This window comes from Talpa europaea (genome assembly GCF_964194135.1).
Source record: "Talpa europaea genome assembly, chromosome: 10".
In the NCBI taxonomy this organism is placed as follows: domain Eukaryota; kingdom Metazoa; phylum Chordata; class Mammalia; order Eulipotyphla; family Talpidae; genus Talpa; species Talpa europaea.
In genome coordinates this window covers 13,733,494-13,748,593 of record NC_140077.1, presented here as the reverse complement: position 1 = coordinate 13,748,593, position 15,100 = coordinate 13,733,494, and the positions used below count along the sequence as shown (strand labels likewise).

Below are 15,100 nucleotides of genomic sequence, written 5' to 3'. Positions count from 1 at the left end.
AAATTAAATGAAAAATGTCTAGTAAGATGGATTCTTAAAGCATGATGTTGCTTTTGTTACTAGTTGGTATACTTTTAAGTCAATTAAAAATACTCATTTCTTTGAGGTATTTGGCTTCAGAATATTAATGGTGGCGCAACTGTTTTACTATTCTCTAAAGTTAAAGCTGATACTAAGAATGATCAACAATTTAAGTGGAACAGTGAGAATCTTGCATGCTATTTGTCCAGTTTTTAGAATCTGCAAATTATCTTTGAAGATTTAGGGAGGAAAACATGACATAAAGAAAACTAAACCTGGCCTCCCTGGTGGCGCAGGGGTTAAGCACAACACTATGAAGCAATCCACAGCCTCTGCAGCACGAGTTCGATCCCCGGCCGGGCAGGGAGAAACCCACATGGCACAGCAGACCTCTCCTGTCTCGCCCACTGCTCCCCTCAGCATTGTATTTCAGTCAGTCTGCCTGTTCTGTTCCCCACTGACTCTGGTGAGTCCTCTCACCTTCCACATCTCTGGCCTGTACCCCAACTCTGGTATGCATGCATAAATAAATCTTTTTTTTTTTTTTTAAAGATTTATTTATTTATTTATACAAGCACTGGGTACAGTCAGAAGTGCTGGAGGATGAGAGAATTCACCAGAGCCAGAGCGGGGAGCAGAGCAGGCAGAAGGACCGAAGTACACTGCTGAGGGGAGCAGCGGGCGGCAGGAGAGGTCTGCGCGCCATGTGGGACCCTCCTCTGGTGGCCGGGGAGCAGCCGGGGATTGAATCGGCGCCACAGAGGCTGCGGGCAGCTTTGCAATCCAGCGCTCAACCGCTGCGCAACTGGGGAGGCCCAAATAAATAAATCTTTTTAAAAAAAAAAAAAAGAAAGAAAGAAAGAAAACTAAGGTGACAGAACTAGAAAGAAATGGATGGATGTGATTATCCTACAGTTATAAAAGTGTCCCTTGGACACAACAGGTAACGCTTGTAGATAGCTACTATCATTAGGAAGTTGTCACACTCAGTGACTTCTGGATGTGAGCAGTGTTGTTTTTTTAATACTGTAGTGGGTATATTGGTGTTTTCTTTATATTACTAATGTAAGCTTTCTATGCCTATTTTTTTTGTATGTAACATATATTTCCTAAATTTAAAATTCTGAAATTTTTACTGTCGGTATTTAGGAAAGGGAAAAAATGCTTTTCTGATTACCTTAGATATAGAGAGGATATATAAGCATATCTATATATGATTCATAGATATGAAAGCTTTTTTTTAAGATTTATTTTTCATTTACGTGTACAAGAACTGGGGTGTAGGCCAGAGTTTCAACGGGTGAGAGGATTCACCAGAGGCAGAGTGAGGAGCAGAACAGGCAGATTTACTGAAATAACACTGCTAATGGGAGCAGCAGGCAAGACCGGAGAGGCCTGCTGGGCCATGTGGGTCACCTCACTGTCCGGGATTAAACTCAGGCGGACCTTCGCGGTGGTAACACTGAGATTTAACCCTTAGGCCACCAAGGAGGTCCCCAGAAATATCTATTAAATAGAGAAGCTAGTGCAACTTATTGGGAGCACACACCAGATGAGTGCTAGAACAGGGATTTGAATAGGAGCAGTCTAACTTCAGAACCACAAAGTGTTATCGCTTTGCTCTACTTTTGAAAACCTGAATGATAACATGAGAACAATTTCTAGAATATTTCAATAGAATGATTTTTTTTTTTAAGTTCCTCAGTATAAAAATCTGTAGTTTTGAAATGCAAAGCCATATGTTGGTATTTCGTAAATATGTAATTCATAATTCTGCTACCATTTATTAATTGTGTTGCTCTCTCTTTGCTGGCAAAATATTCATTTTTTAGGATGCTATTCCTATGATCAGTAAATTGAGATACAATCCCAGATTTGACAAAGCTTTCAAACATGTGTTTGGAAAAACACTTATTTGTCGTAGCATGGAAGTTTCAACCCAGCTGGCTCGTGCTTTCACTATGGACTGCATTACTTTGGAAGGTTTGTAATAGTCATTCTTACTAAACAAATAAATTCCATTTTAGTTTTAAGAGTTTTTGAGAATTTGCGTCTAATTCTCATTTTTCAAATAGTTGAATTGTTCACATCATGTTTCAGAGTCCACACGTTATATTTACTTGATGTCCCTGAAATATAAAAATTGGTCTGTAGTAGGGGTTCTTAAACTTTTTTGTACCATGTACTCCTTTGGTTCTTTGGGGAATCCTATGGACCCTTTCTCAAAGTTTTTTTAAATGTAAAATACAAAATACTTGGGTCACGAAACAGTTGTGTTGGCACGGTGATCACAATACTTTTTAAAATAAGATACAGTAATTCTTCAAGGTGTTCAAAAAACAAGATATAACACTGTTTAATAAGTTTTTTAACATAAGTGATTTTGTATTATAACATAAGTTACAGTACCATAATTTTAAAGTGTGGTGCATATAAGTTATTTTCAAATTGGTGACAAGTCCAGTCTCATAAAATAGCTGTTATTGATCTTGATAGCAGAATCACAAGTACTGATACTACTATTGTGGTTCTGGTCTTATCTGTTATAAAAGGAATTGCTAAATTTCATTTTGAGGTTTGCATAAAAATGAAGTGTAATTTTTTCTCCGTACTCAATTCATGGGCAGCCTTGATTTTATTTTTTATAAAGATTTACTTATTTATGCATACAAGAACTGGGGTGTAAGCCAGAACTGGGGGGGTGGGGTGAGAGAATTCACCAGAAAGTGGGGAGCAGAACAGGCGGATTGATTGAAATACACTGCTGGGGGAGCAGTGGGTGAGACAGGAGAGGTCTGCACCGTGTGGGTTACTCCCTGACCAGCTGGGGATCGAACTTGTGCTGTAATGGCTGGCAATAGCTTGATAGCGTTGGAGACCCTGGCATCCTCAATTTTATCTGGTGTTTGGGTTAAGAACCTCTGTTGTACAGGTTTACATGCCCTTATTGTTTTTCACTTTTAATAATTTGTTCATGAAAGAAGGTAAGGTACCCTAGCCGCTACCTTTCTTTCTGTGTATTTTTTCCCTTGGTTGTTTTGAGCTATTTAAAAATAAGTTCTACAACTTATGACACTTTATTTTTGGAAGTAATAAGCATTTATTGTCTAAGAATAAAGACATTCTCCTTTATTTTTTATTCTCTAGTATAATTAACACTTAAAACCATTTGACATTAACCCAGTAATATCATCTGGAAAAAAATCTACATTCAAAATGTTTCAGTTGTCCCCAAATATTTTTCTTTCCAGGATCCAATCAAGTATGTATTTAGTGTCTTCTTTTTAGATTCTTTGAATATGGGGTAGTCCCCTCCCATCCACAGGAAATTGACTTTCTCATAGAATGCCTCATTTAAGATAATCTGTCTCATAGAAGATTATTGTTTCCTCATCATTAAGATTCAAGTTAAAGGGCCTCCCTGGTGGTGCAAGGGGTTAAGCACAGCACTATGAAGCAATCCGCAGCCTCTGCAGCATGAGTTCGATCCCCGGCTGGCCAGGGAGCTATCCACGTGGCGCAGTAGACCTTTCCTGTCTCGCCCGCTGCTCCCCTCAGCAGTGTATTTCAGTCACTCTGCCTGTACTGTTCCCCACTCTGTCTCTGGTGAATCCTCTTAGCCCCCCGCACCTCTGGCCTGTACCCCAACTCTCATATGCATAAATAAATAAATCTTTAAAAAAAAAAGATTCAAGTTAAACATTCTTGGTGTGAGGGATGTATGCTTTTTATTTTTTCACACTGTGTTTTACTATTAGTGATGTTAACTTTGAGCACTAGCAGATCTCTTGGTTGTAATAGGGTCTTTTCCTCTTCATTATTAATAAGTGCTGTGTGGGATTATCCTTTCAACAATCCATGAGCCAGTATCAAGTTCATCAATAGCTTTTTAACCAATGATTTAGTGGCATTTGCAGGATTCAGCTGTCATTTTGAAGGGTTTCAGAATGGTGTTTCTTAGATTCTATTATTGCTTCTATATTTATTAACTGACACTTCTGTAAAAAAAGAACCCCCTCCTTTCATTGTTATTTCAAAATTATCACTGTGATGCATGGATTCTTTACTCAATATGTTAGTGTGTTGCCTTTTTTTAAAATGTTCAAATTTCCCACTTATTATGGCCAGTGGGAATTCCAAGCTAGGCCCATGTCCCTGTTAGTCTTCAGCACTTCCTTTCTGGCAGATGTTCAGGCTTACCTAGTGTGTATATATATATTTTTTAAAGATTTATTTATTTATACGAGCACTGGGTACAGTCAGAAGCGCGGGAGGGTGAGAGAGATCACCAGAGCCACAGCGGGGAACAGAACAGGCAGACTGACGAAATACACTGCTGAGGGGAGCAGCGGGTGGCAGGAGAGGTCTGCACGCCATGTGGGACCCTCACCGGTAGCCGGGGATCGAACCCATGCTGCAGAGGCTGCAGGCAGCTTCACAGCCCAGCGCTCAACCGCTGTGCCACAGGGGAGACCCCTAGTGGGTATATTTTTAATGCAAATCTTAGTATGAGGAAGCAGAATTTTTTCAGAGTGGCTTAAATTCTTTATTTTTCCCTTTAATTTTCATTAAATGGTCTTTAGTTTGTTAGATTAAGTCGGTTTATCATTAAATAAGTGCTTTTTATACAGAATTGCTACCTTTCTTATGTTTCGTTTGTAGGTGACCAAGTCAGTCATCGGGGTGCTCTAACTGGAGGTTATTATGACACAAGGAAGTCTAGACTTGAATTACAAAAAGATGTTAGAAAGGCAGAGGAAGAACTCGGTGAGCTTGAAGCAAAGCTCAATGAAAACCTGCGCAGAAATATTGAAAATATCTTTTTGTCTTGTGCTATTGTGAAGAACTGTGTTTTAGTTGGAGTGTGTGTGTGTGTGTGTGTGTGTGTGTCTTTTGCATGTTGAGTGGAAAATTTCCATGTATTTGACTTTATTTAAGGCTATAAGCTTATATTTTTTGTCTGTTTAACTTCTGAAGACTGGAAAAAAACTGAAAACCGTTAACTCTGATTGTTAGGCTGTTAAAAACTAGTACTAGTGAGCCTACTTCTGAGTGAAAATCCAAGGAATAGTAAAATTTATAGAGGGAACTGAGAAGAGCGTTAGAGAACTGTAGGAAAAAAATCAGGATAGTATTTCAAGGAAGAAAGGTGGGGGCAGCTTGTCAGTAATGCCTCATACATACTGCGTAGACAGTAAATATATACAAGTGTTGGTACTTTGGTATAAGGAAAAAGAATGTTCATTGCATTATATCAATGTTAAAAATACAGATACTCGAACATCAATAATACTCATTTTTATTCCTTAGAACATTCTTAATTGAAACTGACTCTTTAATGTATTTTTTTCCCATCCCTCCCTAACTTTTTTAAAATGTGAGTTTATCATTTCTGTGACTTCAGTGCAAGCAGTGGCATAAAGAAAAAGGCTCACATCCTTGTTTTAACTTTGACTTGCTGTGACCTGGCAAGATTTTATCACAAAGAAAGCATGGGAAATACCATGAAAAAGGAGGATACTGGGCCTCCCTGGTGACGCAAGGGGTTAAGACACAACCTATGAAGCTGTCCGCTGCCTCTGCAGCATAAGGTAGATCCCCCCCCCCCAGCCATGGAGCAACCCACATGGCGCAGCAGACCTCTCCTGACTTGCCTGCTGCTCCCCTCAGCAGTAGTATATTTCAGTCAGTATGCCTGTTCTGTTCCCCACTCTGTTTCTGGTGAATCCTCTCACCCCCTGCCCCCAACCTCTGGCTTGTACTCCAGCTCTTGTATGCATAAATCAATAGATCTTTTTTTTTTTTAAAAAAAAAAAAAGGAGGATACTGACTACCTTCCTGTTTATGATATTCCAGCTAGGTAAAATTCTTCCACATTGGGCAAGTTACATATCTTCACTGCTTTAAGCATAATAGATAAACAGCAATATTTTTTTATAAAGACTTTTTAAAATTTATGCATATAAGAACTGGAGTCTAGGCCAGAGATGCAGAGGGTGAGAGGACTTACCACAGACAGTGTGGGGAGCAGAACAGGCAGATCTACTGAAATACATTGCTGAGGGAAGCAGTGGGCGAGACAAGAGAGGTCTGCTGTGTCATGTGGGTCAGCTCCCTGGCCAGGGATTGAACTCCAGCTGCAGAGGCTGGTGATAGCTTGATAGCACTCAGACTTTAACCCCTTCTGCACCACCAGGAAGACTTCACGGTAATATTTGTTAAATGAAAAGATACTATGTTTATAAGGTGGTTAGATTTCATTTAGCTTCCCTTAGGGTTCCCCAAGAATTTTTAAATAACCATTAGTAAAATACCATGTTGTGTTAGTGAAATGGTAGGCTAAGACATCTTAAACTTTTGATTGAACATTCTTAATGTAATTTCTAACTTAGCATTGGTATGATCTTTACATTTGAAGAAATATTTAGGGGTAAAAAAAGGGATATGTAGTATTGTATTTATAACTTGGAGAGAATTTTCCTTAGCCTTGTATATGGATTAATAATGAAATTGATCAGTTGATGAACCAAATGCAGCAGATAGAGACTCAACAAAGGAAATTTAAAGCTTCTCGAGATAGCATATTATCAGAAATGAAGATGCTTAAGGAAAAGAGGCAGCAATCTGAGAAAACATTTATGCCCAAGGTTCGTAAGTATGCCTTTTGTTATAGAATTGGGGTAGATCTTATGTTATAAAGGTTATCTTTTGGTATCATGTGTTCAGTTTTTATTTAGACCTACGCTTTTGGATGTTTACATCTATTTAGACCACACTTATATTCTGAGAACCTAGGTCTCTCTGTATTCTTTTTTGTACGTAGACTTTGCAACTTCGTTGAGCAAATAGGCAATTTGATCTATGTCATAATAGTGATGCCTGATAGTAATGAATTTGTCCTTAACCATATTTATTTATAAAACACTATGAATTTGAATTTTTTATTGCATTTTGTATTAAAATGGGTAGAAATCAAACTATTTCTGCTCTTCCAAGTGATAATCCTTATTGGCTTCATCAACCTAAACAGTTTTGACATAAACATTGTTGACAACCAAGTTTTCATCGTCCACAATTGTTTCACCCTAACACACCCTGGCAACTTTTTGTTTTGAATATGCATGAAGATTTTTATATAGTTTGATCATGGAATGTGATCTCTTCCATACTACCCCCCAGTAGTGCGCCATAACTATATTTGTTGCCTCATAGTTCTAATTACCAAATTTAATGGATATCCAATGTTTAATAGTTCTAATTATCATGTTTAAAGAATACCCCATATTTGAGTTGATATTATTCAGTTTACTAAATTTTCACTATTGGTAATAACAGTGACTAATAACAGTGACTAGTACCTTTATTAGTAAATGAATAATCTGTCGTATAGCAACGTAGCTTACAAAGTTTGGAGGCAAGTTTGCATGCTATGGAATCCACCAGAGAATCATTGAAGGCCGAACTAGGAACCGATTTGCTTTCTCAACTTAGTCTGGAAGATCAGAAGAGAGTAGATGCACTGAATGATGAAATTCGTCAACTTCAGCAGGCAAGTACAATTGAAAGAAAAAGAATTGTTGATAATTGACTATTGTGAAAAGTACTATTCTTGCTGATAAGTGAATGTAAAAGGAGAATACTGAGAAAATGCAATAATGAGTCTTGGACTTATAAATTCATAAGAGTAAATAGGGTGTTAGTTACAAGGCTTTTTCTAAACCATTCTGGATATGTCAGGATTAAACAAGAACTCATTTTCTTTTATCTCATTTAATGAACGTTTTTCATTACTAAAATTGAGTGTTTTATTTTTGCTTTTTTCATTGATCTGACCATCATTGAATATTTAATAACATTTTAAGCATTTTAAAAGCATTTGATTCATTTTAATAGAGATAAGCAACCAGCACTGTGTAAGATAGGACAGATATTTTTGGAACATGCCTTATAAATAGAACCAGGCACAAAATTTAGCATTCTGAATATATGAGAGAGGAAAGGAAAATAAAGGACTTTTGGGAAGGGCATAAAACTCAGTGCAGTTCATTCGAACAAAATAATGGAGAGGAGAGCAGATAAACAGCATTCTTGTGTGTAAAATATACCTGTTTGTGTAGACAAATTAATTTCTTCTACTACAATAGTTGCTAAATGAAAAAAAAAAATTTCTCTTCTAGGAAAACAGACAGCTACTGAATGAAAGAATTAAATTAGAAGGTATTATTACTCGAGTAGAGACTTATCTCAATGAAAATTTGAGAAAACGCTTGGACCAAGTAGAACAGGTAGGTTCTTTTTTGAGCATTCCTTGACAACTATAACCTTTTGAAAGCTATTATGTGAGGAACTCTGAGTGGGAGCATGGGCTTCTGGAACAGAAAGACTAGCAGCCTTACCACTTGACCTGGTATGGAATGCTAGCACTGCCATCTACTGTATGCGTTAAGGTTAAGTCATTTAGTATTTCTGAGCCTGTTACCTCCTGTGTAAAAATAAGCCTAACACCTGTTTTGGATGATTATCCTAGTGTTTGTAAGTGCCCCTTAGGAGAAATTTTCTAGTAATTATGTCATTACTTTTTGCTTCATTAATGGGTACTTTAAATATTTGCAATTATATGAAGTATATTTCTGATATTGAATGTTTATTCAAACATTGACAGATAAAGTGAAACTAACAAACTTTATATTTAGTGATTTAATGCTCATAAGTTTCTTTTATGTTTCAGGAACTTAATGAACTGAGAGAGACAGAAGGGGGTACTGTTCTCACTGCTACAACCTCTGAACTTGAAGCCATTAATAAAAGAGTAAAAGATACTATGGCACGATCAGAAGGTGAATTTAATGAAAACCATATACTTGAGTGGCTCTCATGTACACTCCTAATTTTGTCCTGAATTATCATAGTAAAATTTATACTTGATATTTTGATAGATTGTAAAATAAAGTCTTCAATCACATAATACTCTGACTTTAAAAAATATATGTCATGATTTAATTTGTTCCCCTCCATTTTAGATTTGGATAATTCCATCGATAAAACAGAAGCCGGAATTAAGGATCTTCAAAAGAGTATGGAGCGCTGGAAAAATATGGAAAAAGAACACATGGATGCTATAAATCATGATACTAAAGAACTAGAGAAAATGACAAATCGGCAAGGCATGCTACTGAAGAAGAAAGAAGAATGTATGAAGAAAATTCGAGAACTGGGATCACTTCCCCAAGAAGCATTTGAAAAATACCAGACACTGAGCCTCAAACAGGTAAATCGTGTTTTAATTTGACATCTTGTTGCAAATTTCTTTGTACATCAATTTATTTTATACGTTTCTCTTTCTTTTTATAGTTATTTCGAAAACTTGAGCAGTGCAACACAGAATTGAAGAAGTACAGCCATGTTAACAAAAAAGCTTTAGATCAGTTTGTAAATTTTTCTGAGCAGAAAGAGAAGTTAATAAAGCGACAAGAAGAGCTGGATAGGGGGTACAAATCAATCATGGAACTGATGAACGTACTTGAACTTCGAAAATACGAAGCTATTCAGTTAACATTCAAGCAGGTATGTTTCACTTAGAGTTAACAGGACAAGAGCTCGGCTGTTCTTTAGTTTGTAAAGTTTTCCCTCTTATAGTTGGGTCTAATACATATAAAAATCCAGCATATAGGTTGCTTAATGTAGTAACTAGAACATTTTATACAGGTCTTAAAAGGTCCTATCTGTTATTTGTAAAATTTTAAAAACACTTCTCATTGCTTTTAAATATTTGTCTTTAAATAGTAATATTATGTGTAATTCTACTTAAGCAAAATTTATATTTAAATTTGATATCCAACTAGCTAGCTTGCTTATTTTTCTTTATTTTAAGGTGTCCAAGAACTTCAGTGAAGTATTTCAGAAGTTGGTACCCGGCGGCAAGGCCACTTTGGTGATGAAGAAAGGAGATGTGGAGGGCAGTCAGTCCCAGGATGAAGGAGAAGGGAGTGGTGAAAGCGAGAGGGGCTCTGGCTCACAGAGCAGTGTCCCGTCAGTTGATCAGTTCACTGGAGTTGGAATTAGGGTAAAAGATCTTTATGGAACTCTCCCCAGAACGTTATTACCAAAGTGGAATGTTCCGTAAATCTAAATTGATGCACTGTGTGCAATTTAATTTTGAAAGGTGATGGGGACTTTCTACTGGTTTAGGATACTAATTCATTAAATGTTTTCTTAGGTGTCATTTACAGGAAAACAAGGTGAAATGAGAGAAATGCAACAACTTTCAGGTGGGCAGAAATCCTTGGTAGCGCTTGCTCTGATTTTCGCCATTCAGAAATGTGACCCGGCTCCGTTTTACTTGTTTGATGAGATTGACCAGGCTCTGGATGCTCAGCACAGGAAGGCTGTGTCAGGTACTGCTTTGAGGTCATACTTAACAATGAGAATTTGTTTTAAAATGATAGCTAACCAGGCCTCCCCGGTGACCTAGGGGTTAAGGCTCAACGCTATCACTGAGAAATCTCACCTCAATGGCCTGAGTTTGATCCTGGCCAGGGAGCTGACCCACATGGCGCAGCAGACCTCTCCTGTCTTGCCCACTGCTCCCCTTTGCAGTATATTTCAGTAGATCTGCCTGTTCTGCTCCCCACTGTGGTGAATCCTCTCACCCCCACCCCCCACACCTCTGGCCTGTACCCCCATTCTTGTATGCATAAATAAGTCTTTTAAACAAAAGAAATCAAGTTAATAATTTGCAGATGTGTAAAAAATAAGTCAGGCTGCTTTGAATTTTTATTAGATAAGAATAAAAATAGTTGCTTTTTAAATTTTAGATCTTTAAAAAGAGTGTTTACTAAATTGCTTTTTCTTTTTACAGATATGATAATGGAACTTGCTGTACATGCTCAATTTATTACAACAACTTTTCGGCCAGAACTGCTTGAATCAGCTGACAAATTTTATGGTGTCAAGTTTAGAAATAAGGTAATTTTTTTACATTAATTTTAAGGTCACATATTCCATTGTATTTGTTAAATTCTTATTATGTTACTTAAGTCATAAAAGAAAATTTAGAAAGTTGTTATTTATCTGGTAAGTTTCTTAAGAAACAGCTTTTCTTCAGATGCTTATGAAGTTTTGCAGATTTTTGTGACTCATTACATTGCTTTTATTTTCATTGGCATTAAGAAACACTATCTGGGTGCAACAGACCTTTCCTGTCTCACCCTCTGCTCCCCTTAGCAATGTATTTCAAGCAAATCCACCTGTTCTGCTCCCCACTATGTCTCTGGTGGATTCTTTCACACACCTCCACCCCTCTGGCCTAAAGTCCTGTTCTTCTATGCAAAAATTACCAAAAAAAAATCACAGGGCCTCCCTGTTAGTCTCAGTGCTATCAAGCTATCGCCAGCCACTGCAGTATGAGTTCGATCCCTGCCCAGAGAGCAAACCCACACGGCACGGCAGACCTCTCCTGTCTCGCCCACTGCTCACCTCAGCAATGTATTTCAGTAGATCTGCCTGTTCTGCTCCCCACTCTGTCTCTGCTGAATCCTCTCACCTCACACCTCTGGTCTACACCCTAGTTCTTGTATGCATAAGTAAATAAAAATAAATTTTGTAAATCACAGTATCTATTTAGTTTACTAGTGCTTATTTAATGCACAGCCTTTACAGTTACATACATTCATTTATATTTGTCTGGACCACACAGTTCTTTCTAGTGTTTTCAAACATAAGCATCTTTGAAATGACATAATAGAAACAAACGTGTATTCAAATAATTGGACTTCAGAACTTTAAAATGCAGCACATTTTTTACATTCATACATGGAAATTCAGCATTATGAAGATTTTTCAGTCTGTGTTTTAGAATCATATTTTTAACCTGTATTGTTTTTCAGGTCAGTCATATTGATGTGATCACAGCAGAAATGGCCAAAGACTTTGTAGAAGATGATACCACTCATGGTTAATTGGAAAATCTTGCCTACTGGTTTGAAAGATGTGTATATATTAATGATTCTCATACCCAGGAACTGTAAATTTAAATCTAAATATCTGGTCATTATTAATAGTTTTAGAATTAGAACATACACAGTCCTTTTATATTTCTGTCATTGTATTTTATAAAAATGCTCTGTAATGTTACATTTCTACTTGTAGTTTAAGAATTTTATTTCCCACACAACTTTTTGTAAAGTGTCCTACTCCTATTTGAAATCTTTTGAAACCTGCTAAATATTCTTCCCTAATTATTTTATCAATTATATTTTCTTTTTTATAGTGTCAATTAAATAATTGAATGACTGATAACAGTGTTTTTGTGACCTCATTTATAATTATATCATTAGAAACAAATTTTTCTTACATATTTTAATTTTGCCTACCAAAAAGATATACCTTCATCTAAAAGAAGATTAAAGAAATATGGTTACACATTCTGTTAACTACATCAGATTTTGGATTTTCAGCCTTGGTTGCTTGCTTAAATCCATGAGGGAGTTTTCAACATCTTGAGCGGGTGGACTGCCTTTTCTTAAAAATTGTAGCCATTCATGTGAATGTGGAGTGGTGGCTTATTGTGACTAGTTCTGTTTTTTCCGCCAGATGGTTCTGACCTTCGGTGAGGGTTAGAATCCCTACTTTAGCTCAGTGTAACAGTCATTTAAAAATCGTTTTTAATTTAAGACGGCAGTGTGTTTTGTAAACTTTGGGAAGGTGGTTTTAAGTTTAACTTAAAACTAAAGGCAAAATATTGAGCCATAAAATATCCTTGTTATTTTAATGATGTCTTTATTTTTTGTTTTATTGTAGTTTTTTCATTGCTTTATTAAGATATATTTCACACCATGAAATCTACCTATTAAAATTGTGCAGTTCATTGTTTTTCAGTATATTCACAAATTTATGCAAACATCTATAATCTAGTTTTAGAACATTCACCTGAAAAGGAATCACTATACCTCTAAATAGTCATTATCCATATTCTCTCTCCACTCACCCCCTGGCAAGCACAAATTTTTGTCTCCTTCCATAGATTTGGAATTACACAGTAGTGAGGCCTTTTGTGAATGGCTTCTTTTCACTTAGCAGATTTCTCCATGTTGTGCTTTTGGTGCGTCATTCTTTTTTTTTTTTTTTAACTTATTTATGCATACAGGAGCTGGAGTATAGGCCAGAGATGGGGGGTGGTGGTGTGTGTGTGTGTGTGAGAGAGGATTCACCAGAGACAGAGTGGGGAACAGAACAGGCAGGCTGACTGAAACACACTGCTAAGAAGAGCAGCAGGCGAGTCAGGAGAGGTCTGCTGCGCCATGTTGGTTGCTCCCTGGCCGGCCGGGGGTCGAACTTGTGCTGCAGAGGCTGTGGATTCCTTCATAGTGTGGTGCTTAACCCCTTGCATCACCGGGGAGGCTCTGGTGCTTCATTCTTTTTTATTGTATGTATATAGACCATAGTTTTTTCATTCATTATTAGTTGGACATTTGGGTTCTTGCTTTCTAGCTATCATAAATAATGGTCTGTGAATATTCATGAATATGTTTTTGTATGTATATATGTCGTCATTTTTCCTAGGTATACATGTCTAAGATTGAAATTGTTGGGTCATGTGTAACTTTAATATTTTACAGAATTGCCAAACCTTCCCATAGGAGCTGTACCATTGTAGATGCCCACTAGGAATGTATGAGGGTTATGGGGTTTTTCCACATCTTCACCAACAGTTATTCTACCTTTTCTTAAAAATTGTATCTATTCATGTGAATGTGGAGTGGTGGCTTATTGTGGCTTTCAATTTTTAGAGAAGGAAACTTGAAGCCCAGGCTAGTGCCCAGGTAAATGACCCAATGAGTAGGAGGCCACATGCAGCTTACCTGGAGCCAGAACTAAACCCTGGCTTTCCCAAGCCCAACAGACTTCAGTACATTAACTCTTTCTCTTCCTGGTCTACTGAAAATGGGGAGAGGTTGTACCATAGTTGTACAGTTACACCCTAACAGATTTTAAGGGCATGAGGCCTTTTGTTTTCTTAACATTTTTGCTTCCCATCTTCCCTGTCCTCTGGACCTCACCCACTTAGGTACACTGATCACTTGTCTCAATGTTCCAGGGGGACTGAATTACTCCTGGCTGCCAGTCTTCTGCATGGAAGATGCCAGTGTTGCTCCATAAATCTGCCACCGTGTGGCACTCAGTCTCCCCTTGCTAGAGACAGAGAGTCTCCTGGGTGTAAGAGCCCTTGTGGCAGCCAGTAACTGCACCAGGATATGAAGCAGCATAGCGATCAGGCTTGCAAGAACACGGATATATTTACTCTCTCACGTCACTGCATTTGTTAGTAAAAGTCTATTGGAAAGAGGACACTAGCATTTGAATGGTAATGTTTATGGATTCTGTGGTTCAGATTAATGTCTGGCATGTTAACACAGAAAGCTTCAGTGATACTAAGTCCTGCTTTAGCCACATAAATACAAGTTTGGAAGAGCCGTTATAAGTGGTCGTTATAAAGACTGCCCATGTGGAAATACATTCAGGTAAGCTAAGAAAACAATCTGAAGGACATGATTTAAGGCCAAATCATCTCGTGCTAAGGTCACAGGACGATATCACTTGTAAGGCAGAAGATTTTGCTAGGAGAGATTTTTCAAACAGGAATTTATCATACCACCTTAGAATTAGACGCCCTGGGCCTCTCTGTTGGCCTAGGGGTTAAGTCTCAGCTAATCCAAATAAGGCGCAGCAGGCCTCTCCAGTCTCACCTGCTGTTCCCCTCAGCAGTGTCTACCAGTCAATCCACCTGGTTTGCTCCCCACTCTGTCTCTGGTGAATCCTCTCACCCCCTGCACCTCTGGTCTATACCCCAGTTCTTCTACACAATAAATAGATTGATTTTTTTTTTTTTTAAGCCCACAAAGACTGGTGAGGTTGAGGCTGGCTTCAGTTTTGTCTATGCTACTTTTTTGCCTCCCACTAGTTAAATCTGGAGTGGTTGCCTTTATCTCCAGAGCCACTAGAGGGAGCCCTTGACACATGCCACCTGCTATAAAAATAAATGATATTCAGTCTAGTTTTTTAAAGATTTATTATTCATGCA

At 37.6% G+C, this 15,100-nt stretch overlaps 1 protein-coding gene across 1 annotated transcript in view; it reads left to right on the top strand.

Annotated features, from left to right (window-relative positions):
• Window positions 1-11,978, top strand: part of SMC3 (structural maintenance of chromosomes 3) — a gene marked incomplete at both ends in the record, with an annotated part of 33,926 nt that extends 21,948 nt beyond the window's left edge. Inside the window, 12 exons of the mRNA XM_084244387.1 lie at window positions 1,854-2,004; window positions 4,684-4,838; window positions 6,519-6,668; window positions 7,412-7,570; window positions 8,199-8,306; window positions 8,750-8,858; window positions 9,042-9,289; window positions 9,373-9,585; window positions 9,893-10,084; window positions 10,238-10,415; window positions 10,880-10,986; window positions 11,907-11,978. Coding sequence (XP_084100513.1) covers window positions 1,854-2,004; window positions 4,684-4,838; window positions 6,519-6,668; window positions 7,412-7,570; window positions 8,199-8,306; window positions 8,750-8,858; window positions 9,042-9,289; window positions 9,373-9,585; window positions 9,893-10,084; window positions 10,238-10,415; window positions 10,880-10,986; window positions 11,907-11,978 — 1,842 coding nt within the window. The remainder of the gene's footprint in view (window positions 1-1,853; window positions 2,005-4,683; window positions 4,839-6,518; window positions 6,669-7,411; window positions 7,571-8,198; window positions 8,307-8,749; window positions 8,859-9,041; window positions 9,290-9,372; window positions 9,586-9,892; window positions 10,085-10,237; window positions 10,416-10,879; window positions 10,987-11,906) is intronic.
• Between the last annotated feature and the right edge of the window lie 3,122 nt (window positions 11,979-15,100).